The sequence below is a fragment of the Fringilla coelebs genome (genome assembly GCF_963513975.1).
Source record: "Fringilla coelebs genome assembly, chromosome: 1".
NCBI classification, from domain to species: Eukaryota; Metazoa; Chordata; class Aves; order Passeriformes; family Fringillidae; genus Fringilla; species Fringilla coelebs.
Genome location: NC_140028.1, coordinates 152,486,617 through 152,512,880, shown reverse-complemented (window position 1 = coordinate 152,512,880; position 26,264 = coordinate 152,486,617). Strand labels below are relative to the sequence as shown.

The 26,264-nt window shown below is 66.5% G+C and overlaps 4 protein-coding genes across 5 annotated transcripts; 2 read left to right on the top strand and 2 right to left on the bottom strand.

Annotated features, from left to right (window-relative positions):
- Positions 1–2,836: 2,836 nt before the first annotated feature.
- Positions 2,837–9,925, bottom strand: LOC311162104 (zinc finger protein 783-like). The gene is made up of 6 exons (XM_084220256.1): positions 9,833–9,925; positions 9,310–9,708; positions 7,931–8,057; positions 6,181–6,294; positions 5,870–5,980; positions 2,837–4,914 (listed from the first exon to the last, which is right to left on the bottom strand). Exons 1-6 carry the CDS (start codon positions 9,854–9,856, stop codon positions 4,004–4,006), a joined length of 1,686 nt encoding a protein of 561 aa, XP_084076382.1. The 5' UTR covers positions 9,857–9,925; the 3' UTR covers positions 2,837–4,003.
- A 373-nt stretch (positions 9,926–10,298) lies between these two features.
- Positions 10,299–13,085, top strand: LOC311162076 (tigger transposable element-derived protein 3-like). Of its 2 annotated transcripts, XM_084220210.1 has the most exons (3): positions 10,299–10,453; positions 10,720–10,851; positions 11,002–13,085. In XM_084220210.1, the coding sequence occupies exons 1-3, from the start codon at positions 10,420–10,422 to the stop codon at positions 12,819–12,821; spliced, it is 1,986 nt and encodes a 661-aa protein (XP_084076336.1). In that variant the 5' UTR covers positions 10,299–10,419; the 3' UTR covers positions 12,822–13,085. The 2 variants fall into 2 exon arrangements, with proteins under 2 accessions (XP_084076336.1, XP_084076335.1); XM_084220209.1 differs by having other exon boundaries at positions 10,720–13,085.
- Positions 13,086–16,592: 3,507 nt separating this feature from the next.
- LOC311157701 (uncharacterized protein) lies at positions 16,593–19,899 on the top strand (the record flags this gene model as incomplete). The annotated part of the gene is made up of 3 exons (XM_084212540.1): positions 16,593–17,103; positions 18,109–18,309; positions 18,663–19,899. Coding segments are annotated over 3 exons (1,743 nt in total), but the record flags the coding sequence as incomplete, so codon positions are not given.
- Positions 19,900–21,553: 1,654 nt separating this feature from the next.
- Positions 21,554–25,961, bottom strand: LOC311162098 (zinc finger protein 777-like; the record flags this gene model as incomplete). Its single annotated transcript, XM_084220246.1, is given in 8 exon segments — positions 21,554–22,658; positions 22,774–22,896; positions 23,010–23,120; positions 23,697–23,810; positions 24,237–24,363; positions 24,457–24,858; positions 25,741–25,859; positions 25,862–25,961. Coding segments are annotated over 8 exon segments (1,824 nt in total). The 3' UTR covers positions 21,554–21,930.
- Positions 25,962–26,264: the final 303 nt, after the last annotated feature.

The window sequence follows — 26,264 nt, the reverse complement described above, 5'->3', positions numbered from 1 at the left end:
GCGGCGGGGCGGGGGCGCGGCGCGGCGGGGGCGGGGCGGAGGCGGCGCGGGCCTAGCGGGCGGAGGCGGCGGGGCGGGGGCGGCGGCGGCTCCGACACCGAGCGCGGCTCCGGGTCCGGGTCCGGGTCCGGCGCTCCGGCCGCGCCGCTGCCCCGCCGCGCCGCCAGGGGGCGCTGCCGCCGCCGGACCGCGCGCAGAGCGGGGCGGAGCGGGGCGGGCGCGCGCCGCACAGCGCCCCCTGGCGGGCCGACGGCATCAGCGCCCCGCCCCGTCGGGGCCCCCCCACGGCACCGCCCGCAGCGGGAACCGGGGGGACTGCGGGGACCGAGGGACTGGGGAACTGACGGGGCTGGGGGCGTTGGAGGCACTGCGGGACTGGCGGCAATCGGGGTTGCCCGAGGAGCTGGGCTGGCAGTGGGGCGCCAGGGGGGACGGGGGGACCGAGGAGTAACGGGGAAGGCGCCGGGGTGCGGTGCGAGGTGACGGGAGGGGCTGGTTTGAGTCGGGCGAGCGAGAGGTGAGAGTGCGGGGGGCTCAGTGCGACATGGCGGGGCAGGGGAGGGACCAGGGGGTCACTGTGGAGGCCCGGGGCGGCTTTTCCGGCCCCGCCCGTCGGGTCCCCACCGCCCATCCCTGCGGGCTCGGAAATGGCGGCCGGAGGCGGCGCCGCCGTGGAAATGGAGCGACCCCTCCCCTCCCGCTTCCCTGCCGGACCCGACCGCAGCATCCCATCCCGTCCCGTCTCGTCCCGTCCCATCCTATGCCGTCCCTCCCGCCCCATGCCATCCCATCCCGTCCTGTCCCGTCCTGTCCCCTCCCGTCTACGTCATCCATTCCTATTCTCTCCCACCCCATCCCAGTCCATCCTGTCCGGTCCTTCCCGATCTTTTCCTGCCCCATTCTGTCTATCCCACCACGCCCTGTCCCATCCATGTCCTCCTGTCCCACCCATCCGCGCTGTCTCTCCATGTCCCGGCCCATCCCACTCCATGCACTGGCTGATCCCATCCTGTCCCGTGCCATTCCATCCATGCTGTGTCCACTCTTGTCCCAGCCAGTCCCACCCTTCCATCCCACATCTTGTCCCATCACATCCCATTCCATCCATGTCTCATCCAGTTCCATCCCGTCTCATTCCATTCATCCTGTCCCACTGGACCCGTTCTTATCCCATCTGCCCCATCCCCGTCTCATCTCCCCAGTGCCATCCCTGCCTGCTCTGGAACAGCCCTGGCACACCTTGGGGGGGAAGCTGGTGGCACTGAGCACAGGGAAGGGCAGGAAACCCTTTGGTTTGTGGGAAAAGGGAGAGAACAAGTGGGATGGGTCACCCAGGCTTAGGGGGGAACAGGGGTGTGACAGCAGGTGGGGGACCAGCAAGTAAAGACCCTCTGTCCAGGCCCCTCCTGGGCTGTCCCTGGAATCCACAACCCCTGTCCAGGGCTGATCCATTGGGAGGGGACACGAGGAGCAGCTCTGGAATTCAGGGGTGTCCCTGGCTGGAATTTGTACATCCCAGTGTAGAGGGAGTGCCTGACCCTGGCTGTGGGAGGCCCCACGCTGTCCCTGTGGAGATGGCTGTGGATCACCAGGTGTTGTTGTTGCCAGGAGTGGAGTGAGCAGGATTGGGATACAGCCATGTCCCTGGAGTGCTATGTGCCCATGACCAGCCCTGTGTGCACACACAGAGCACATGTGTGTCCCCAGAGGGACACTCGTGTGTCCCCAGGGTGTCTCTGTGTGCTCGGAGCTGTGCTCAGCCTCGTCCTTGGCAGCACCCATCCTCCCCAGCCTGGATCCCACAGGCTGCTCCTTCCCTTAGCCCTTTTCCCTTTCCCTCCTTCTCCCCATAATCCATCTCCAGCATCTCCATCCCCATGTGGGGCAGCCCACAGAGTGGCTCCAAAGTGTGGGGGATTCAATTCACTGAGATCACTCAGAGTGTGGGGGATTCACTGGGGTCACTCAGAGCGTGGGGGATTCACTGGGGGGATTCAATTCACTGGGGTCACTCAGAGCGTGGGGGATTCACTGGGGGGATTCAATTCACTGGGGTCACTCAGAGCATGGGGGATTCACTGGGGGGACTCACTGGGGTCACTCACTCTATCCCCCTCAGCACCCAGCACAGGTTGGAATGGCTGAGGAATTATGGTACTCCTTGTTCTCTGTGGACCCCAAGTGCCACATCCCCGTGGTGGCTGTGACCTCAGGGCTGCCCTCTCCCCTCCCAGGTCCCAAGCTGGAACAAGCCCTGGGCCTTGCTGGAGCTTGGGGGGGTCTCTGGTGGGGACAGAGAACCGTCTCTGTGTCCTGGGCTCTGGCAGGGAAGAGCCTGGGGAGTGCTGGGCTGAGAGGGAGCCTGGAAGGAAAAAGCCCCCAGTGTGTGGCACCAGCTGGAAGGAGCCTATGAGGCCCCTTCCAACCCATCCTTTGATCCCCTGATCCCAGCTCCAAGGTGGCCACAGCCACCAGCACTTCTCCCTGTCCCTCATCCTGGGCGTGGGATGTCCCAGCTCCATCCCACCACAGATCCAAGGATTCCTCAGCTGTCCACAGCCCCATTGTGTGTGGCACAGGCACAAACCCAAATCAAGTTAAAACCACCAATCCCAGATGGAGCATCCCAGAGCAGCCCTCGTTTGCCAGGCCTGGCTCTCCAGCTCAGCTTGGCTTGTGCTGCTCACCTGCTCCACAATTACCTGGAAAAGCTCCCGAGTACCAGCCAGGAGCAGGATGAGGGAGCTGCAGGTACCCACGAAGGGCTGACACGGAATTCAGAATGGAAACACTGTATTGACAGACTTTACAAAAGTTATTACAAAACACGGTCACGAACCAGCAGCTGACGATACAGAGCGAAGAGACACCACACGTACAGCCACCTCAGAACAACACCAACAGCTCCAGAAGTCATCCAATATTTACACAAACAGCTGGAAAACTCCGGGCGGTTATCGCATACACGGAAGTGTTTTAGAGCAACTGTGAAATATAGTGTCACACCTTTCCTTGTAGTATTATCATCATCATAATTAATAATAATAATAATAATAATAATAATTAATAATAATAAGACTACTTCTAGGTTAACTAAAAACCAAACAGCTCTTTACAGGGGTTAGGAGAAGCTGCTTTCACTCGTCTGACTTACCTGAGTGAGACCAAACCCAGTTAAAAAATAATAATAAAATCACCTTCATTGTCAGGAGTCCGCGTGTCGGCCCAGCGGCGCCGTTCCCTCGGGCCAGAGGGGAACCACAGCCCGGCTGGTGCCAGTGACACCCTCCAGAAGCACGGAGACGTGTCCTCCTCGTGTGAGCGACCCCAGCACGCCTCCAAACGCTGCCCTTCCCGACTCCTCCTGCTCCAATGTCCTCAGCCCCTTCTCCTGCACCTGCTTTATCTCACCCCGCTCTTTGCCACGCTCTCCTCTCCGCTCTTCCGCCTTCCACAAATCCCGCGTCGTGCCCTGACCACCTCTCTGCCTCGCCTCTCTGGCCTTCATCCCAGTCCTGGCCTCGCAGCCTTTCGGGACGCGGCGACGCAGCGGGAGCGGGCGGCCGGCCGGGAACGGCACCTTCCTTCCCTCCCTCCCTCCTCGCGCTTCCAGCCTTGCAGTGAAACGAGTGGAAAAAAGAAAGCGAAAGCTTGTCACTCCTGAATATGCACAAAGATAGGTGGGGGAACACCTGCTAAATACGGAGCCCAGAGAATCGCTCGGGATTATTCTCTACGGGCAGAATCCAACCCTGCGTAGGGAACAGCGAGCGCGGGGCCTGCGCCGCGGTGGGAGCGCCACGGAACCCCGCGGGGTCCCAGAGCTGCCTGGGCCGGCCGAGCAGAGTCTTTAAGAGGAATTCCTTGGATGCTTCACCAAAGCGGGCTTCGTAGCATGACCACATGGATTAGCTGCGATACAAGTCACCTGCCATCATGCCGCACGTCCACCTGCCAGACCGTCACGGTCACCGCGAGCCCTCCTGCCCCGGCCCCACCACGGCTACTGCTTAGTCTCTTTTTTCACGCAGAAATGGTCGGTTTGGGTGCCCGCCGAGCCCAGGTTGTGCTGGGAATCCTCCCCGGGCCGCGGGTTGCGGGAGTGGATTTTCTGGTGGCAATTCAGGGACTCTTTGTAGCGGAAGTGCTTCCCGCAGACGGGGCACTGGTAGGGGGTCTCCCCGGTGTGCACCCGCCAGTGCTTGAGCAGGTGGTCCCGCCGGATGAAGCTCTTGCCGCACTCGGTGCACTGGTAGGGCCTCTCCCCGGTGTGGATGCGCTGGTGGCGGATGGCCTTGGAGAGGTCTCGGAAGTCCTTCCCGCAGTAGGTGCACGTCAGCGGCCCGTCGCCCTTCCCCGTGTGCAGCTTCTGGTGCAGGATCAGACTCACTTCCAGGCTGAAGCTCTCCTTGCACTGGGAGCAGGTGTAGGGCCTCTCCACCATGTTGTTCACCTGATGCCTGACGAAGCCGTACTTGAATCCCGAGCTCTTCTCCCCGTCGGGGCGCTTGGACGCTTTGGAGCGGGAGGGGCCCTGGCCCTTGGCTTTGGATTTCTGCCGGAAGCTCTCGCCGCGCTCCAGGGACGTGCAGGCCTCCTCGCTGGCGTGAGCCTTCTGGTGGGTGGCGAAGAGCTGCTTGTCCAGGAAGCTCTCGCCGCACTCGCAGCAGATGTAGGGCCCCTTGTCGGCCGCCGCCTCCTCGGGATCCTTCCTGGCCAAGTCTCTCCCGCGGCGCACGGAGCGCCTCAGCCCGTTGCCCGTCGCCGTTCGCTGCGGCGGGGCCGACCCGCTCTGGCTCTTGCTGCTCGATTGCATCTCCTCCTCCGGGTTGGAGAAAACCTCTTCCCACTTTCCTGTCAACGACCTGGAAAGCTCCAGGCTCTCGGAGCCCTCCTCATCGCACGGCTGTTCGTCTGGTGGAGCAGAGACACCGGAGTCATTTGGGGTCACAAGGACTGGGGGGTTACTTACTCAGCTCCCTTGGGACACCGGGGGTCTCTGCTGTGCACACCCAGCTCAGAGCCTGGCACTGACGGGGCTGTGAGGCCAACGGGGAGCACCTACTCTGTCCAGAGGGATTGGACTTGGAATCTTGGAATTGCTGAGGTTGAAAAAGGCCTTGGAAATCATTAAGTCCAGCACTACCAAGGCCACCCCTGACCGTGTCCCCAAGCACCACATCCACATGAATGTTACATCCCTCCAGCAATGGAGACTTCACCACTGCCCTGGGCAGTCCCAATGTGCAACAGGCTCTTTTAGGGAAGAATTTTCCCGACTTCCAACCTGACCCTCCCTGGCACAGCTTGTGGTCCTTTCCTCTCCTCCTGTCCCTGCTCCCTGGGAGTAGAGCCCAACCCTCCCCGTCTGTCTCCTCCTGTCAGGAGTTGTACAGAGCCAGAAGTTCCCCCTGAGCCTCGTTTTCTCCAGGCTGAGCCCCTTTCCCAGCTCACTCAGCCGATCCTGGTGTTCCAGACCCTTCCCCAGCTCCATTTCCTTTTCTGGACACACTCGAGCAACTTCCTGACTTCAATTATGTTGTAATAAAATATTATATATATAATTTAGCTATATGTAGCCAGAGGAAAAAAGAAGGTTCCTGAAGCAGGACAGGTCTTTAAGAACTTGTGCTTTAGGATAAAGCCCAAAAAACAGACAAAAAGGGAATACAACTTCTTTTCCTTCATGGGCTTGAACAGTGCCTGAGGGTGAAGGATCTCCCATGGTATAAACTGTGACTCAAAGCAACTTCCTGAAATCCTGGAAAAGCATCATCCAGAAAAGCTGAGCTGCTCCTGGGAATGAGGCCGGGAAGCCAGAAGCACATCTAGGCAAGGGACACTTCCCAAGGCAGCTCAGTGCACTCACATGTACCAGGGACCTCCATGCTCTCCTCTTCCTCAGAGCCTTCGTGGCTTTCAGCCAGAGTGTCTTCATATTTACCCCACGAGCTGTCATCGGGCCCAGGGAAGAAAAACTCTGTGCAAGAGAAAAGAGCAGGAGTTACACTCCAACCTTCCAGCTGCTTTAGAGGATTCCAGGAGAGAGGGATGCATCAGGTGGGAGACAAGCAGGAAAGCAAAGCCCCCCTGCACCTGAGGAAAGAGCTGACAAAACAGAACAGCCCCACATCTGCCTCCACCTCCCTCCCCCCGAGTCCCAGGAATCTCGTGGCTCACCAGTGGTGGGGTCTGTGGGGGTCTCTCCTCCCTCAGAGTCCTCCTGATCCTCAGCATTAGGATCCTCTCCCTGCTCAATCCGAGTCAGCAGCTCAGGCTTGGAAATAGCAGCGTCTGCACATAAAAAGAGGATGAGGATGTTTCCCCTGCCCTGGCGGGAGAGAGACTCTGCAGCCTTTGCCCACCAACCTTCCTTCGCTGGGGAACGAACGAGAGAGGCTTGGGAAGCTGCTCTCAGCCCTCTGCCCCGCTCACCTTGCGTGGGCCCTGGATGCAGGAGCACACTCTGCTCAGGTGAGGAGCACCTCCCAGCCTGCAGCGTGAGGAGGACAGTAAGAAAAGGCATCCAGGCTTACCTGCAGGCTCTCCTGTCTTCTCCTCTGCGCTAAGGTCCGCGGATCCATTACAATGGGGGCTTCAGCTCGGGGGCAGCAGCAGAGCTGCCAGCACTGCCCTCCCCGTGCGGTTCCCTCCAGCCAGGACCGCTCCGTCCTACTCGTCCGAGTCCCGGGCTGCTCGCGGATTTTGGTGGGGGAAAGGGGACAGTCACCATCTCTCCTCGGGCGGAGAGCAGAAAACTTCACTTCCAGACATGTGGGAGGGAGGCCCTGGGGGTTAAACTCCACCTCTGCTCCGGTGGATCCGTTTGCCTTACACGGGAGCCAAAGCCCTAAACCTCGTTTCTCAAGGGAAACCTTGGGATGAAGCACAGATAGGTTTCTCTAAGCTCCAGGCTCAGATCCCCAGATGCCCTGCAGCTGCATTCCCGTGCCTCAGGAGCAGGACACGGGACTGCTTTGGAAACAGGAGAGTGGGGGCTGTGGTTACCCTTCACCTTTCTCCCTGGCACACAGGGACTGCAGGAAACTTCTGTTCAAAGAAATAAACGGGGGAAAAAAAAAAGCAGAAAAGGCCTGGATTGGGCAGAGCTGGATGGCAGGGAGGCAGATGAGCCTGGGCTCGGCACAGGGAAGTGTCTGGCTACCAGGGACGGCGTCTGCGCTCCCACCCCCGGTCCAGCCAAGGCAAGGTCATTTCTGGAACATGCTGTGAAGGCAAGGCGTTCCCCAGAGGGAATTCCCGCGGCCAGGACTGGCAGGAGCGAGCGGAGCGCGTTCCTTTGGCTGGGAATGCACTGCCCTGAGCTGCTGAGGGGAAAGCAGGAGGCAGAGCTCACCCCCAGCCACTGCTTCTCCCCAGCTCTGCCCCAGCAGACCCCGCAGCACCTCGAGCAGGACTCGCTCCCTGGGGCCGGACAGAGCACCCAGGCAAATGTCACTTCTCCCTCATGGGAGAGGAAAGGGAAGTCTGCACAACTCCCCACGGAAAGGGCTGGAAGGAACCTCAGAGGCAGGGCACAGGGCACCCTCCGCTGCCCTAAGCAGCCAGCGGGCTGATGCACCCAGCGCAGTGGATCTGTGGACCTTGGCGTGACAAAGGAACTTCCCTCTTTCCCAGCTTTGCTTGGATTGAGGGTCCTCTCACTTCCCCTCCTCCTCCTCCTCACAATCCCAGCACTCGCCAGGCTGCAGGGACCATCAGGGAGCCACTGTCCCTGTGGTGACACTCACGACATCCTTCCACCCTCAGCGTGGCTGTGAGAGCTGAACTCACTGCCAGGGCTGTGTAACACCTCCCCAGAGCACAGCACCCCCTCCCTGACCCTGCAGGGTCAGCGCTGCTTCCATCCACCAGCTCCCAGGAAAACTCTGTGCCAGGAGGCTGAGGGCAAAGCCAGGCCTGCCATTACCCATGGAGATGACGGCCTCGTAGTTGCCTTTCATGATGTGCCTGTAGAGCTCCTTCTGCCACTCGTTGAGGCTCTTCCACTCCTCCTCAGAGAAGTTAAACGAGGCATCGTTGAAGGCCACGGGGACCTGCAAGGAGCAGCACCACAGGGTTTGTTTCACATTTAAGAAAACACCTGGGGATGTTTTCTCATTCAATTTTCTCACTCAAACTCCTCAAGTGTTGTGCAGACAGGAAGATCTGCTCCTTCCCACGTGCCTCATGCCTCAAGGGACACAACAGGGATTTCCCCTGTCACCCGCCTGTCACCTCCCCCTGCTCAGCCTCCTCCTGTCACAGGCGATGCCCCGTGCACAGTGCCTGGCACAGACTCCTTTCCACCTCCTTTTTGACACAATTCTGCTGCTCATCACCTCTGAACAGCCCTGGGGATATTCCCAAACCTTCCCAGTTACACGGGGCTGAGCCAGCAAACTCCACGTGATCCAAACACAGGAATTTGTGACATCCCTCCCAGACCACACGTGCATGAGTAGGGCATGAGCAACACAGCAGGACCTGTGCTGGTCCTTCTGGGCACCTAAAGGAGGACAGGGCTGTGGGGGAGCCATGAACAGCTCTCAGCACTGCAGCTGTCCCAAAATGGGACTGTGAGTGCAGGGATCAGGCTGTCACTGCAGGATATGGGGCTGCCAATGTGAGATGGGGCTGACAGTGCACAGGAGATGGGGCTGACAGTGTACAGAATATGGGGCTGACAGTACACAGGATGTAGGGCTGACAGTGCCCAGGAGATGGGGCTGTCAGTGCACAAGATATGGGGCTGTCAGTGCACAGAATATGGGGCTGACAGTGCAGAATATGGGGCTGACAGTGCACAGGATATGGGGCTGTCAGTGCACAGGATATGGGGCTGACAGTGCACAGAATATGGGGCTGACAGTGCACAGGATATGGGGCTGACAGTGCACAGGATATGGGGCTGACAGTGCCCAGGAGATGGGGCTGACAATGCACAGGAGATGGGGCTGACAGTGCCCAGGAGATGGGGCTGACAGTGCCCAGGAGATGGGGCTGACAATGCACAGGGGATGGGGCTGTCAGTGCCCAGGAGATGGGGCTGACAGTGCACAGGATATGGGCTGTCAGTGCAGAATATGGGGCTGTCAGTGCCCAGGATATGGGGCTGTCAGTGCAGAATATGGGGCTGACAGTGCACAGGATATGGGGCTGTGAGTGCACAGGACATGTGGCTGTACAGGACATGGGGCTGTGAGCTCAGTGTAAGGGGCTGTGAGCACAGGCCACGGGGTTCTGAGCCCAGCATACGTGCAGAACAGCCCCGTTTTACAGCGGGGAGCAGCAAACCCAAACCGTTACCTTGGGGACTTCTCCTTTTGCCCCCGGGGGCAGCCGCAGGATCCAGAAATTCCTGTTCTTCAGCAGGTTCTCCATGTTCTCCAGGCGCTTCTGCAGCTGCCCGTACTCCTGGATGAGGGTGCCCAGCGCCGTCCACTTGCTCTCCAGCTGGTTCCCGAACTCCACCGCCGTCTTCTCGCAGCCGATCAGCTTCGTCTCCGCCATCCTCATCCTGCCCTCCAGGTTCATCAGCTGGGCGGCCTGGGTGTCCACCTTCCTGTCCACGGCCTGGATCTCGGTGACCAGCGTCAGGGAGATCTCGGCGGCCGGCAGCTCGGCCTCGCCGCCGGGGCCCTGCTCGGGGGCGGGCAGCGGCTGCTCCAGGCCCAGCTCCTGGGGCTCCATCATGCACTCCAGCTCCTGCGGGGGAACGCGCGCCGGTGAGCGCGGGGACGCGCCCGCAGCCCGCGGGGGGGGCGGGACGGGGGGCCGGGCCGGGGGGCGGCGGCCGGCGGGGGAGGCGGGGGCCGGCGGCGGCGCTTACCTCAGCGGGGGCCCAGTCGGCCATGGCGCGGGGGGCGGCGCGGGCGGTGCGGGGCGGCGGCGCGGGCGGGCGGCGGCGGGGCCGGGCGGCGGCGGCGGCTCAGCAGCGGCGGGGCGGAGCGGCCATGCCGAGGGCGCGGGGCGCGCTGGGAGCGGCGGCGGCGGCGGCCGGCGCCACAGCGACCCCCGGCGGCGGGCGGACCGCGCGCCCGCTGGGCGGCGGCGCGGGCAGTCGGGGGGCGGAGCGCCGAGGGGGCGGGGCCCGGCGTCACGCGCGCTCCCGCCGCCGGTAGCGGGGCCGCGCGAGGCGGGGGCGGCGGCGGCACCGGGCGGGACCGGGCGGGACCGAGCGGGCGGGAGGGGACGGGGACAGGTGCGGCAACGCCACCGCGGCCCACCGGGGCTCGGCGGCCCGGCACCGGCTCCGCGGGCACCGCCGACGTCGCGTCCCGCCGCCCAGCCGCGCGTCGTCATCCCGGTGCGGCATCGCTCAGGCACCGCCATCCCTCGCGCTGCTGAGGCCTCGGCGGGAGCAGCATCGGGAGCAGCTGCCGGCGCGTTTCCCACGACCGGGACGGTGCCGGTGCCATGAAGGAGGACCGCCAGCATCCCGTCGACCTGGGTGAGGCACCGGGGCCATCCCGGCACCGCTCCTCGCGCTGCCGGTCGTGGCCGGGCCACGAACGAGACCGGCACTCACCGGGTTGATATCGGGAGCAGGAGGTCACGGGGTGGCTCTGGGGTCACCACGGGACCACACCGGCTGCATGTACCCATCACCACGGGCAGCCAGCCCTGGCCTGTTGTGACCGATGTCATCTCTGGTGGCATGTCCTTTGGCATGGCCAGTGGCATCACCGGCTGTCCCTCCTCTTGTCTCTATGACAGGTCACGCCGTCACCAAACCCGACATCCTGGCCGAGGTGGAGCGAGGGGACGAGGGGGTGGCGGCGGCAGCGGGGCGTTACGGGGAGCGCCAGAGCCCCCGGCCACACGCGGCACCCCCCGGTCCCTCCCAGGGTGAGCGGGACACGGGGACGGGCGGGATCGTGGCCAGGGGGCACCGGGAGCAGGAGGCGGGCACTGCCCCGGATCCTGCCGAGCCGGGGGCTTGCTCCCGCGGGATTCCCGGTGGGGCGGCCGCTCCCCAACGCGCTCCTGTGTCCGCAGGGGACTGGCAGGGGAAGGAGGTGAAGAGCGAGGACGGGGTGTCCCCACCGCCCTGCTCGCCCCCGTCCCGCCACGCCGGCCCCGCCGACTTCCTCGTCCCGCTGCGGGAACGGGGCTGCAGCTACTGCGGCGTCCTCGAGCCGGAGCCGAATCCCGGTGCCGGTAACGGAGTGTTCATCGCCGCACCCCCCGCCTTCGAGAGCCGCCGCTGCCGGCCCGGGGAGCCGCCGCTGGACTGTGCCGAGTGCGGCCGAGGCATCGGGCAGAAGCCGGACCTGGTGCGGCACCGGCTGGGGCGCGGCACGGAGCTCGGCTACGCCTGCGGCCGCTGCGGGAGAGGCCTCGCCGAGCCGGCGGGGCTGGGGGCCACGGGCAGCCCCCACCGCCCGGGGCCCTGCACGGGGCGCTCCCCGGGCACGGCGGAGGGAGCCACAGCGGCGCCACGGAAGGAGAGGAAGGAGCTGTCGCTGACCGAGAAGGTGCGCGTGCTGGAGATGCTGGAGGGCCCCAAGGTGTCGCAGAGCGAGCTGGCCAAGCGCTTCGGGGTGTCGCAGCCCCAGATCTGCCGCATCATCAAGAACAAGGAGCGCATCCTGAGCGAGTGGCACCGGAACGGCGACCCCGAGCGTAAGCGCAAGCGGGAGGGGAAGGACGCGGCGCTGGAGGCCGCGCTGCTGCGCTGGGTGGAGGGTGCCCACGCCGCCGACCTGCCCGCGGGCCGCCCGCTGCTGCAGCTCAGGGCCACGCACCCGGCCCGGCCCGATCCCGAGCCCAGCGGCGGCTGGCTGGCTCGCCTGGGCGCTCGCCACGGCCTCGCCGGCAAGAAGCCGCCGGCGGAGAAAGGGGACGCGGAGCAGCCCACGGCGGAGCACTGGGCCGGCGCGGTGCTGCCCGCGCTCCTCCGCAGCTACGCGCCCGCCGAGATCTTCGCCTGCGGGGAGACCGCGGTGCCGCTGCCGGCCGGCGCCCCCGGCAAGGGCGAGAGCCCCGGCGAGCGGCTGACGCTGCTGCTGTGCGCCAACGCCAGCGGCTCGGAGAAGGTGCCGCTGCGGGCGGTGGGGGACAGCCCCCGGCCGCGCTGCCTGCGGGGCGTCAACCTGGAGCAGATGCCGTGGAGCTACCGCGCCGGCGGCCCGGCCGGCCTGAGCGCCCCGCTCTTCGCCGAGTGGCTGCGGGAGTTCAACGAGGGGATGCGGCGGCGGGGCAAGAGCGTCCTCCTCCTCCTGGCCAAGCACGAGGCGCACCCCTACCTCCAGCTGTCCAACGTCAGGATGGTCTTCGTCCCGCCGGCCGCCGCCCTGGCCCAGCCCCTGGACCGCGGCATCGCCGGCGACCTCAAGGGCCACTACCGGCGCCGTTTGCTGCGGTGGCTGCCGGCGGAGCGCGGCGCGGGGCAGCCCAGCCTGCTGGATGTGCTGCACATGCTGGCGCAAGCCTGGGGCGACGTTCGCCCGGGGCTCATCGCCGGCTGCTTCCGCGCCGCCGGCTTCGGCCCCGACGCCGGCACCGAGGCCGTGGCCCTGACCTCGGCCCCCGGCCCGCTCGGCCGGGAGCGGTCGGAGCGCGACGGGGACCCGGCGGAGGCGGACGGGGACGAGGGCACGGCGGAGGGCGAGGACGCGGGCGAGCTGGCGGCCGTGCCGCCCTGCCCCTCGGAACGGGAGGTCTGGAGGAGCCTGGCCACGCTGCGGCGGTACCTGGAGTGCCAGGCCACCTCGCCGGACCTCTTCCAGGCCTTCTACGAGCTGGAGGACGCGGTGCACATGGTGTCAGCCGGCGCAGGGCGAGCCTTCCTCGGGGACAGCCCTCCCCAGCAGTGACCGGGCCGCCCCCCGTGCCCGTGAGAGGGGCCGGTGCTCGTTGTGGCTGTCACTGGCCCGGTCCGCTGGCCTGGCTGCTGTTCCCTGCAGTTTGCCGTGGGGTTTGCAGTGGCAGTGCTGGGGACACAAAGCTGCTGCCAGAACCTTCTCTCCCAGGGAGTGGCTGCTGCAGCCAGCAGGAAACAATGTGGAGCTGCTGCCAGCGGGGATTTGCCCTGAGTGGGGTAGTTGTGACTGCCATGGGGGCTTGTGGGTGGTGCTGGGGTGTCCCCGTGTGGGGAGAGCAGCTCCTTCCCACGGGGAAATCGGGTGCCTCCGGCTGCTGTCACCACGTGGTGCCCGGAGGATTGTTACAGGCATTAAAAAGTTGGAATTCAGCAAAGCGAAGCACGGGTGGTTTTATTCTGCTGTCACATCTGCTGGGAGAGGGGCAGAGCTCCCCGGGGCTTCCCGGAGCAGCGGGGCCACTCCAAACCCCCCTTCCCCTCCTGGGGACACCGTGGCCCGCACAGCCACCCCGAGCTGTGCCATCCCCACCCGGGTACCAGGGCCATGGCAGCACCTGCAGGCAGTGAGGACCTGGCTGATCACCCTGTCCTGGCTGTGCCAGCCTCGGTGGCACCCTGGGGTCCCCTGCAGAGCCCCCCCTGTGCACCCTGTCCCCCACAGGGGGTCCCTGAGGTCCATGTCTCTGCTTGTTTGCAGAGGGTCAGGGGCAGCTGGAGGCAACCAGGCAGGGACAGAGGTGTCCCTACAGGCCCAGGGGGTACAGGATGGAGGCGACAGGGGGATCCCCACATGGATACAGGGTCATGGATGGGCATGAAGCTCCTCCCAGGGGAGGGGGGTGCAGCAGGCAGGACCCCCACGGGGATACACAACCACAGCTGGGAAAGGGGGGACACAGGGGCTCCTGCACTGGGGATCCCTACGGGGACACCCCATCCTGATCCTGGGGGTACATGGGGTACACGGGGGTGGGGCCCCCGTGGGATACACCTTCCGGGGGTGCAGGGACGGGGGCATGGCGGGATCCCCACGGGGACACAGACCCACAGGGGTACCTGCGGTGCCCTCGGGAGTGGGGTACAGGGATGTATCACCCCGGGGGGACCCCCACGGAGATACATCCGCAGTGGGTACCCGCTGTCCCCTCGGGTGGAATGCAGGGATGTTCCGTCCCTTTGGGATGTCCTGTCCCGGTGTGATGTCCGGTCCCGGTGTGATGTCCCTCCCGGTGGGCTGTCCGGTGGGCTTTCTCCTCCCAGTGGGCTGTCCCCTTCCGTGGGGATGACCTCTCCCGCAGAGATACCCCGGTGGGCTGTCCGGTCCCAGTGGGATGTTCCCTCCCGCGGGGATGTCCCGTTCCGGTGTGCTATCCCCACCTGCAGGGCTATCCCCTCTCGCAGGGCTGTCCGGTCCCGGTGTGCTGTCCCTCCCGCAGGGCTGTGCCTCTTGGAGCTGTCCCTCCCGGTGTGCTATCCGGTCCCGGTGTGCTGTCCCCTCCCACCGGGCTGTCCGGTCCCGGTGGGATGTCCCTCTCTGCTGTCACCTCCCGCTCTGCTGTTCCCTCCCGCAGGGCTGTCCGGTCCCGCTGTCCCTCCCGGGGCTGTCCGGTCCCGCTGTGCTGTCCCTCTCGGGGCTGTCCGGTCCCTCTGTGCTGTCCCTCCCGGGGCTGTCCCGTCCCGCGGTCCCTCCCGGGGCTGTCCGGTCCCGCTGTCCCTCCCGGGGCTGTCCGGTCCCGCTGTTCTGTCCCTCTGTGCTGTCCCTCCCGGGGCTGTCCGGTCCCTCTGTGCTGTCCCTCCCGGGGCTGTCCGGTCCCGCGGTCCCTCCCGGGGCTGTCCGGTCCCGCTGTCCCTCCCGAGGCTGTCCGGTCCCGCTGTTCTGTCCCTCTGTGCTGTCCCTCCCGGGGCTGTCCGGTCCCTCTGTGCTGTCCCTCCCGGTGCTGTCCGGTCCCGCGGTCCCTCCCGGGGCTGTCCGGTCCCGCGGTCCCTCCCGGGGCTGTCCCCGCGCGCGGTCCCGCCCCCGCCGGTTCGCGGCGGTGCCGCCAGGGGGGGCCCGCGGCCGCGGTGTCGCGCAGGGCCCGCGCCGGCGCTCGGAGGAAATGAAGGCGAGTTCCGCCGAGGCGGGAGCCATTACCCGCCGCCGGACCTGAGCCCCCCCTCCCGCCGCCGCCGGGGCCCCGCTCCGCGCCCCCCGCGCCCCGCACGCCCGTCCCGGCGCAGGTAAGCGCTGCCCCGGGGCCGGGGGGGCCGGCGGGCCGGGGGCAGCCGCGGGGCCGCTGCCGGTGCCTGCCCCGCGCACCCGCCCGCGGTGGGATCCCGAATGGGGGGGGGTCCGCGGGGCAGGCCCCGGCCCGGCCGCTTTGTCCCCGGCGAGAGGAGCGCGAACAAAGCCGGGGGAGGGCAGCGCGCAGCCCCCCCGGGCCCCGCAGCGGGCGCCCCGAGGCCGCGGGTGCGGGCGCTGCCGGGGGGCCGGGGGGCCCCGGGGATGGGGAGGGGGCTCGGGGCACGGCAGGGCCGGCGGAGGCACCGCGGGGCTGCGGGCTCTGCGCCAGGCTGCTGCGCTGCTCCCGGGGTTTGCTGGGGGTCGAGGGCGCGATGGGAGGTTGGGGTGGGCACGGTGGTCTTTGCTGCGGTCCCGTGGTCCTCGTGGGAGCTTGAGGTGTGCGCACCTGGTCCGGGTGCGCACCATGGCCAAGGGCTTCCTCGTGGCCTTGGAGCACTCGCTACAGCCAGGGTTTTTGATGTGGTCCCATGTTCCTCTCGAGGAGTTTGGGGTGTTCGCCATGGCCGAGGTCTTTGCCGTGGCCCCAGGATTGTCACTGGGAGCTCCAGGTGTGCACCGTGGCCGAGGTCTTTGCTGCGTCCACAAGGTCCTTGCTGGGGGCTTGGGGTGTTCACCGTAGTCAAGGTCTTTTCTGTGGCTCCGAGCTTCTCCACCTCTTCAGGTGTTCATCATGGCCAAGGTCTTCATTATGGCCTTGCAACACTTGCCATGGCCTTGGTCCTTGCCCTAGTGCCAGGGTGCTCCCTGTAAGCTTCACCTGCTCATCATGGCCAAGGCCTTCCGTGATGCCTTTGCCATGGCCTTGGGGCTCTCAATGTGGCCGTGGGGTTCACCATGACTCCAAGGTCCTCAGCAGGAGCTCGAGGTGCTCACTGGGCTCTTGGTGCTCCCACCATGGCCAAGACCCTTGCCAAGGTCTTCCCCGTGGCCTTGAGGTGCTCACTGTGGCCAAGGCCCCCAGACCTGTCCTTCAGGTGTTGGTCGGTGCTGTGGCCCCGAGGCCCTGCTGGGAACCTGAAGTGCTCACCATGCCCAGGACTTTCCCCATCGTGGCCAGCACTGTCGTGAGCCCCTTGCCGTGGCCTTGAGGTGTCCCCATCACCCTCAGCCCGGCCCGGAGGCGCTCTGAGGCACCCTGTGAGGCAGCTCTGTGGCCCCACGGCGGGTGCCGTGCCCGAGGCTCACTACGACCCCTCACCGTGGTGCTGACGCGCAGCACGATCACGTCCCCGTCCGCGGCCCCCGTGGCGCTTGCCCGGGGGCTCCCGGGTGCCTCTGGCTGGAGAGAGCCGGGGGGCCCTCGCCGTCCCCCCGCGCTGCCACCAGCCACCGCTGCCCTTTCCTTTTCTCCCCTCCCAGGTGCCCTCGAGCCGGGCGAGGCGATGCGGTGCGCCCGTGCCGCGTGCTGTGCCGAAGCGGCTCTTTAGATCCTCCCCGGCCCGAGCCTCCCCTGCCATGGATGCCTCCGGGGCTCTTGCTTCGGCTCCCTCCTCCGCGGCTCCCTCGGGTTCCCGCAGCCCCATGTTCTCCCCAGGAGCCGACAGAGAGGAGTGGGGACCGAGGTTCAATTGTGCCCCTTCCACCTCTGCCGCAGCCTCGCAGGCGATGCCAGCGTCTGGCCGGAAGAGGAAGGCCAACTTCTCCAATGACGAGACCGAGACGCTGGTCTGGAATGTGGTCCGGCATTTCAGCGCCCTGTACGGGTCCGAGGCCCTGCGGGCTCACCCCGTGCGGCGGAAGCAGCTCTGGACCCAAATCCAAAGCCGCGTCAACTTCCTGGGCTACACCGAGCGCTCCATCGACGACCTCAAGCACAAGTGGCGCGACCTGCGGCTGGACGTCAAGAAGAAAATCACCTCCAAGAAGCACCTGCCCATGAACCGCGCCGGGGGGCCGCTCCACAAGCCGCGCCTCACGCCCCTGGAGAAGATGGTGGCTTCCACCTTCCTGCAGGCCAGCCACGACTCGGAGCCCGAGATCATCCTGGACCCAGGTGGGTGGTGGCGGTTCTGCGGGCAGGGGGTGGTTGGAGCTCTGGCTGCGCTCCCTGAGGGATGTCTGGCCACGCTGGTGTTCTCAGCTGGCTGTTGTGCGCTGTGGGAAGAGACTCTGGGGTTTGTCTTGGGGTTGCAGGGTCCACCAGTGACGGTCCTGTTGTACCCAAGTGCCAGGCACCGGGGTAGGGAACTGCGTGTGCTGGGATTAGAAATAACCTGGGATCAGTGAGTTGTAGAAATCCCAGAGTGGTTTGAGTTGGAAGGGACCTTAAAGCTCATCCTGTTCCACCCTGTGCCATGGGCAGGGGCACCTTCCACTATCCCAGGGTGCTCCAAGCCCCATCCAGCCTGGCATTGGACACTTCCAGAGATTCAGGGGCAGCCACAGCTCCTCTGGGAAAACTATGCCAGATCAACAGTAATCATAGGAACACCTCAAGCTTTGCAGGAGTGGGTCTTTTTTTTCTTCTTTCTTCTTTTCTTTAATTTGATGCTTTCAGTGGCCCCTCTGGTTTCACTGGGAGCGTCATAGGCTCCATCCACGTGTCCCAGACTCGGCTGTCATGTGCCAAGCACAGGGGTTTAGGCTGAAGGAAGAAATCCTGTGTAACGGCATGAAGTTGTGCCATGGGAGGGTCAGGTTGGAAATCAGGGAAAGGTTCTTCCCCCAGAGGGTGCTGGGCACTGCCCAGGCTCCTCAAGGAGTGGTCACAGCTCCAACCCTGCCAGAGCTCCAGGGGCGTTTGGACAGCGCTCTCAGGGATGCACAGGGTGGGATTTTGGGGTGTCTGTGCAGGTCCAGGAGCTGAATCAAGGATCCCTGTGGGTCCCTCCCAGCTCAGGTTATTCCTCAACCCCATGACTCTCATCCCCCAGGGGGCTCAGGATGGCGCTGGGGCAGGTGAGGCTGAGCGATGGCGCGGGATGGCCTTGCGGGAGCATCTGTACCTCGGGGCCACCGTGTCCCCGCCGGCTGAGGCCACATTCTCTGTGTCCCGCAGATCTGTTCTTCCCCGGCGCGTCCAAGCAGCCCTTCATGCACCTGCAGCCCGGCGTGAGCCACCCCAGCATCTACATCGACACCAACGGGCAGCCCTCGGCCCTGCCCGACGTGGAGGGCTCGGCCGTGCCGCGCCTGCCGGGACAGAGCCCCGACCCCGCCGGCGGCTGCGAGTACCGAGGAGAGGGGCAGGGCGGCTCCGGTACGGCGGGAGCCAGCGCGGGGTGCTGGGAGCAGGGCGGGATGGAGATCCACTGCGAGTGGGTTTGGATGGAGATCTGTTGGGAGGAGGGTGTGGATGGAGATGCACTGGGTCAGGATGGATGCCTTCTGGGAAGTGTGGGATCTGGATGGAGATCCTCTGGCAGCAGGGTTTGGGTGAAGATGCAGTGGCAGTGGGGTTCTGGATGGGCATCTGCTTGAGTGGAGTCAGGATGGAGAGCATCTGACTCATGATGGAGATGCACTGGGTCAGGATGGATATCCGCTGGAACCCACGTGCTGGGGAGGCCAGGGCAGTGCTGTGGCTCACCAGAGGTTTCTCTTCTCTCCCAGCCGAGTCGGGACCGGAGCTGCGCACTCCAGACGCGTCGGCCATCTCCCCGTCCCTGCGAAACGAGTCCCTGGTGTCCTACGCCTCCATGTCGGAGGAGGAGGAACGGGAAGGCCGGGAGGTGGAGAGAGGCCACGGTGGGGCCGCGGGGATGCAGCCGGGGCCCGAGGCCCCCATGTCAGCGGAGGAGGACATGAAACTGTCCCGCCAGGCCATGCTGATCCGCCGGTGCAGCTCCCAGGGCTCCGTCACTTCCCTGCCCGAGGACTCCCTCAACCCCGCGGACGCTCACTCGGACTGGGGGCACGAGGGCGTGTCCGACCTGCCCGCCCTGGGCCGCGGGCTCGACTCGGCGCATCCCGAGGAGCAGGCGGGCGGCCCGGGCCCGGAGATGGGCGCCTTGCCCAGGGTACTGATGGGGCCCACCTGGGAGAAGGCTCCGGCGGAGGAGGAGCCCCCGGCCCGCTCCCCGCTGCACGGCGCCCTGACCGAGGAGTCGCTGCCCTCCTCCGCCTCCCCACCCGGAGACGCCCCGGCCGCCGCCGGCCCCGCCCGCGGGCTGGGCTGCTCCCGCCTGCGCGAGGACCGCCGCGAGAGCTGGAGGACTAGCATCCATCACCTGCTCGACCTGGAGGAGCAGTGGGACCAGCTGTACCACCAGGAGCTGGCCATGTGGCAGGAGGAACGGGCCACCCAGCGCGAGGAGCGGGCGCGGGACCGCGAGCTGCAGTTCCGCCTGCTCGGCGTCCTCACGGACATCCGCGACGAGCTGCGCTACCTGCGCCAGGAGCGCGCCGGCGCCCGCCAGAGCCCGGCCCCGCCGCCCCCCGAGCCCCGCCGCGACCCCAGCCCGCTCCTCGAGCAGCCCAAAGCCGAGCCCGGCTTCCCCGAGCCGCCGGCCGGGAGCGCCGGCTGGGCAGACGCCGCCGTGCCCAGCCGGAGCCCCTTCGGCAACCGCGGCCGGGGCCGGCGCCGCGGGCGGCCGCGCGGCTCCGCTTCCCGACACAGACGCCTCTTCCTCACCAACAGCTAGGGACGGGCGGGAGCCGCTCCGCCACGGACACGGAGTGCCCGCGGCCGCCCCGGGGGGACGGCGTGCGGTGACGCGGGCGGCGCCCGGATGGATCCCCGCGGGAAGGGACAGAGGACGCGGGCGGCCGGCGCTGCCCCAGCGGGCTCGGAGCGCTCCGGGCAGGTCCCCGCGGGTCTGAGGCACGGGAGCGCCCCGAGGTGACGCCGCCGTGCCCGCGGGGGACACGTGTGACAGCGCGGCCTGACGGCGCTAGTCCAGTAGGATTTACTACCTGTCGGGGGGTGGGAGTTAGAAACACTTAGTCGCTGATGTGCGAACATTTTATGCAAATCATTTAATGACCTAATTTGCATATAACCATAAAACTTCTGTTTAAAAAAAACGCCTCCAAAAAAACCCAGAAACGATGGTTTTGTGTGTGATCTCTGTGTTTGGGGGAGGAGCTGGGCCGGGGGGGGGGTCGTTTGTCCCATGGCTCTGCAGCCCTGGATGGGGACAATGCCATGGGACAAATGAAATAAGCTTCACCTCATTCCTTTGGGGCAGCCCAGCACCGTGGGATCAGGGCTGGGGAACAGGAGCTCTGCTGTGCAGGCTTGGAACCAGCAGCTCTGCAGACCTGGAGAGGGGTGAGGGCATGCACATCGTAGGGGTAATGTGGAGGGTCCCCTGCCCAGGAGTGTTTGGGGTCCCCAGGCAATGTACAGTGTCCCCAGGCAGTGTACAGTGTCCCCAGCAGGTTCAGAGGTTCCCCAGGAGTGTGCAGGGCCCAGGCAGCCTGACAGGTTCCAGGAGTGTGCAGTGTCCCAAGGGAGTGTCCAAGGTTCCCAGCACTGTCCAGTGTCCCCAGGGAGTGTGGGGGGTCCCTGGCATCATGCAAGGCCCCTTGGGCAGCTTGCAGGGTCCCCAGGGAGTGTCCAAGTTCCCCAGCAGTGTCCCCAGGGAGTGTGCAGGGTCCCCAAGCATTGTGCAGTGTTCCCAGAGTTTGTGCAGGATTCCCAGGAAGTGTCCAAGGTCCCCAGCAGCATTTGGGGTCTCCAGGCAAGGTGCAGTGTCCCAGCAGTGCTTGGGGTCCCCAGCAGTGTGCAGGGTCCCTGGACAGTGTGTAGGGTCCCAGGGAATGCCCAAGGTCCCCAGCAGTGTGCAGGGTCCCCAGGAAATGTCTGAGGTCCCCATGGCAGGTGTAGTGTCCCCACAGTATGTGCAGTGTCCCCAGGGCACCCCAGCACTGTCTCCCCCCTCCATCTCCAGCCCACATCAGGGTGACAGCACTGCTGAGCCCTCTGTGCTGTGTCCCCTGTGCTGTCCCCTCTTCCAGCCCCCCAGTGCCCAGGGCCCCTTGACTGCCACGTCCTGGTGGGGTGGGACAGGAGGGTGCAGCCCCCAGGGAGGGGACAGTGGGGCAGCAGGAGCTGTGGCATTTGCAGGGTCACCCAGCTCTGGTGGTGGCCTCCCAGGAGGATGGTGACACTCAGCTTGGGGACCCTGGCATGCCTGAGGAAAGGCCCTGGATTCTGCGGGGAAAGAATTGTGTAAAATAACTCCTACCCCCAAATCAGAGGTAGGAGGACCTGGGGATGGGGCAAGGACAGGGGACAGGAAGGACCCAGAGATGGGTCGGTGACAGGAGTGGGGGTCTCCACACAGCCCCACGGGCACGAGGCCACCGCAGCCGGTGACACAGGCACCTCCTGAGCCGCCACACCCCCGGACCCTCAATGCCGCCATTCCCATTACTCCGTGTCCCACCGGGACATTCCCACTTTCCCACCCTGCTGCAGCTGCTTTCCCAGGGCGCCGGACCCCGGGGACAGGGCGGGAGCGCGGCCACAGAGCACGGGGGACGCGCGGCGGGGGCGCTGAAGGCTCTGCAGCCCAGCACGACTTTATTCCGTATCGCTTCGTCCATACAAAACTACACCCCAAGCACTGTACAGCGGGACGGCGCGGGGGGGGCAGTAAAAATAAGCAGCGGGGGCGAGGGGACAGAGCGGCAGGCGGGGGTGGCGCGGGGGGACACGGCGGGGGGCTGCCCCCCACCCCGTGCGGCGACATTGTCCGTGGGGGGAGCGCTGGGGGCGAAGCGTCCGTCCGTGGCGGGGGACCTGGGGGCTCGTCCCCGCCCCGGGGCTCCCCGCCTGCCCCCCGCCCCGGCCGGGCACCTCGGTTCGGGGGGAAGCTGCGTGGCCGGGGGCCGTCCCCGCGCCGGGGGGTGGCAGTCCGCGGCGGGGCGGGCCCTAGTCCCCGGGGGGCAGGATCCCGGGCGGCGGCAGCGGCGGCGGCCCCGCCTCGGCGCCGTGGACCCGCTGGTGATCCTTGAGCGATTCCTTGTAGCGGAAGCTGCGGCCGCAGGCGGGGCACTGGTACGGGCGCTCCCCGGTGTGGATGCGCTGGTGCTTGAGCAGGTTCTGCTTGCGGATGAAGCTCTTGCCGCACTGGGCGCAGGCGAAGGGGCGCTCCCCGGTGTGCAGCCGCTGGTGGTTCTGCAGGTGTTCCTTGCGGCTGTAGCACTTGCCGCACTCGGAGCACTTGTAGGGCCGCTCGCCGCGATGGATCATCTGGTGCCGCACCAGCCCCGAGTGGCAATTGAAGCTCTTGCCGCACTCGGCGCACGGGTAGGGCCGCTCGGCCGCGTGGCTGCGCTGGTGGATCCGCAGGCTCTTCTTGCCGCTGAAGCTCTTCCCGCACTCGGCGCAGCCGTGCGGCCGCTCCTCGGCGGGGCCCGGCGGCGCCGCGGGGACGCCCCCGGCATCGGCCCCCGGGCCCGGCTCGGGGCCCGGAGCTTTGCCCAGTCTGTGCTGCGCCGGCAGAGCCACCGCGGCCGGCACCGCCGCCTGTCCCTCGGGGGTCCCGAAGCCCGTGCCGGGGAAGAGCAGCTCCCCGGAGCTGCCCGGCAAACCCACCTCCTCGGGGGGCTCGGCGTGGGGGCACCGCTCCTCCGTCTTCACCAGCAGCCCCTCGCTGGCTGCAGGGGACAGAGAGACCGGTCAGTCCTACCGGGGACACTGGGGGTGTCCCCAAGTCACAGCTCGTCCTGCGGGGCTCTCCCCCACCCCAGCCCCATGGTTGGGATCGCTCACCAGGACCAGGGCCCGGGGGCAGCATCTCCCTCTCGGGCAGCTCCCAGGGCTCCCGAACACAGGGCTCTTCCTCCTGCTTGATCCACGACAAGAAGTCGTGCGCGGTGATCAGGGCGTCCGCGCCTGCAGGGAGGGACAGGGACGGGGACAGGGACTCAGCCACGCGGGGCCACACCCTGCTCCGGGAGGCAGGGGAGGGAATGGCTCCGGAGGGGCAGGCTCAGCGCCGGGCTCACCTGCACAGGGGTCTGGCGGCATCCCCCGCTCCTCCGGGAACTGCTGCTCCCCCACGAAGGCCACCTCCTGCTTGATCCGGGACAGGATGTCGGAGGTGGAGATCAGCGACTCTGTTCACAGGGAGAGACTTGGCCGGGGCCGGCATGGAGCCACACGTGTGGCCCACGGCCACCACACCTGGGGTGTGACCCCTGGACTCCGGCCTCAGGGGACACCCCCATCCCACAGCAGTTATGGACATCCAAGAGCCCCAGGGAGCTGTGGGGACAGGTGGCTGTGGGACAGCCCTTGGTGTGATAGGTGACCCTGAGATGGTCCTTAAGGGTGGGTGACCCTGAGACAGACTTTGGAGACAGGCACAATGACACACCCCACTGGGGACAGGTGACAAGGGCACGACTGATGGGACTGAGTGACTGTGACACAGTCCATGGGCCCTGACACAAGATGGTGGCAGCAGGGGACACGTGGATCTCCCAGTGATGGATATCCAAGATCTCCAGCACAGTAGTCATGGATTTTCTGGGGTCACTCACGGCAGCTCCCAGTCACAGCTGGAGAACTGGGCCCAGCAGGGATGGGACTGTTTGGGAGGGAGGAGGGGCGTCCCTGGGGTGAGGAGGGTGAAGGAACGTGAGGTGGGGACAGTGGGGACAGTGGGGCCGGGTCCTCCCGTGGTGCCTCACCCGCGCAGGTGTCTGGTGGCAGCTCCCTCTGCTCCAGTTCCCGCTGCTCAGGGACACAGGGGCCGTCCCCGCGCTCGCTGCGGGGCTGGGCCTCGCTTCTGGAGAGGGCCCCATCTGCCAGGGACACAGACCGATGTCACCCCGTGCCTGTCACCCCCTCCCTGTCAGCCAGGCTTCGGGAGGCACTCTGGGGACACACCAGGATGCCAGGACCTGGCGTCCCTCCTGGCAGAGAAGATGCCTAAATCCTACAGCACCTCCACGCTGGAGGCAGTGTGGACACTCAGGTCCTGTGTTCTGGGGGACAAGGACCCTCTCCAGCCCCCTGGGCAGCACCATGGCAGCACTGGCATGGCACGGTGTCACCCTGTCCCCGCACACAGCATAAGCCATGGAGCATTCCCTCTGGAATGGTCCCAGGACACAGCGAGTGGCACCACCGACCACCGGCAGGGGACCAGGCCACCCACATTGGGGACCCACTGAGGAGACACAGCCATCGCTCCGTCCTGCCAGGAGAGGGGGAAAAGGGACATTTACCCAGGGACAGCAAAGCCTCATAGTTCTCCTTCACCAGGTTGTTGTACAGCTCTTTCTGCCACTCCTCCAGGTTCTTCCACTCCTCCGCTGAGAAGTAGACGGCGATGTCAACAAATGTCACTGGCACCTGTGGGGACAAGACCCCCCGGCTCAGTAGTGCCCGCTCCCCAGGGAAACCGAGGGTCCCCCCACTGTCCTGCAGCCCCCAGGGACACTCTACCTTGGGGACCTCGCCCCGGGGGCCGGGGGGCAGCCGCAGCACCCAGAAGTTCCTGTTCTTCAGCAGGTTCTCCACATTCTCCAGGCGCCGCTGGAGCAGCCCATACTCCTGGATGAGGGTGCCCAGCACGGCCCACTTGCTCTCCAGCTGGTTCCCAAATTCCATGGCCGTCTTCTCGCAGTCCAGCAGCTTCTTCTCGGCCGTGCCCGAGCGGCCCTCCAGGCTGAGCAGGCGGGTGGCCAGGAGGTCGATCTTCCTCTCCATGGCCTGCACCGTGGCCACCACGGTCCAGAGCGAGGCCTCTGCGGAGTGGAGCTGCGCCTCCCGCACGTGCGCCCGCTCCGGCAGCAGCGGCGGCTGCAGCGGCATCAGGTGAGGGGCCTCCATGTTCCACTCCTGCACCTGGGCCACGGGGAGGGCACGAGTGCGAGGAGGCCCAGGGTCACCCCCTGGAGCCTCTGCTCCTCGTTTCCCGGGCTTCTGACCACCAGCGGCCCCAGAACTGCAGGGGACCCCTGTGTGCTCTGCCCACTGGCCTGAGGGGACAGTGAGCAGCTGTCCAGGGTGGCCATGGGGTCGGTGCCCATCCCTGTCCCCATGGAACACCTGCCAGAACTAGGCAGGTCACCATGGTGACCCCCTCCCAACTTGTCACTCCAATCCCAAAATCCCTTGGGAGCCATTCCTGGGTCTCCCCAGCCTGGAACCCACTCGGGAGGAGGATGGGCAGGGAGCAGCCTGGGCAAGTGTGGACCAGGGGTGTCCAGGGACACTTTGGGGACGTATAGGGACATGCCAGGACAGAGGTGCCTGGGACATCTCTGGGCTGAAGCCTGCTCAGAGTATTCTGGGGCATCCCAGGGCAACCCAGGGCATCCCGGGGGCACGGGGATATCCCGGGGCAGAGGTGCCTGGGGACACGCTGGGAACACACGGGCATCCCGGGTCAGCGGGGCATCCCGGGAGCACGGGGCCATCGCGGGTCGCTTTCCTGGCGACATCCCGGGGCACCCCGGGGCATCTCGAGGGCACGTGGACATCCCGGGTCAGCGGCGCCCGCGCATACCGGGGACGCACGGACATCCCGGGGAAGGGGTGCTCGGCCACGTCCTGGGGCACCGGGGCCACCGCGGGTCCGGTCCGCGGAGGTGGCGGGGGCCCGCGGGCCGGGGGTGCCGGAGGGTCCCGGCCGGGGCGCGCGGGCCGGGCCGGGCAGCGGCGGGAGCGGGGCGGGCGGGGCGGCTCCGCCTGCGGCCGGTTCCCGCTGCCCCGGGCCGCGCTTACCTGGGCGGGCGCCCACTCGGCCATGGCCCCGCGGAGCTGGGCCGGGCCCCGGCGGCCGCGGCCGGGGCTGGGACTGGGGCCGGGCGGCGGCGGCGGCGAGCGCGGAGCGGGGCCGGGTCGGGGCCGGGGCCGGGGCCGGGAGCGGGGCCGCTGTCGGTGCCTGCGCACGGGCCGGGCCCCGCCGCCCCGCCGAGCAGCCACGGGCAGCCGGGGAATCGCATCCGCCTCCTCCGGGCTGGGCGGCAGCGGGCGGGGAGCGGCGGCAGCGCGGAGCGCCGAGCACTGCCGCCTACCGGCACCGGCAGCGGCTCCGCCACCGGCACGGCCCCGGTACCGCCAGCGGGACTGGCACCGCCACAGTCCGCTGGCACTGGCAGCGGCTCCACCACGGCAGCGGGTACCGGCACCAGCACGGGCACTAGCACCGGCACCGGCACCTCCACTTCTGGCACCACTGAGGGCATCGGTACCGGCTCTGCCACCAGCACCAGCCTCTGCATGACATCAGCACCGATGCTGACACG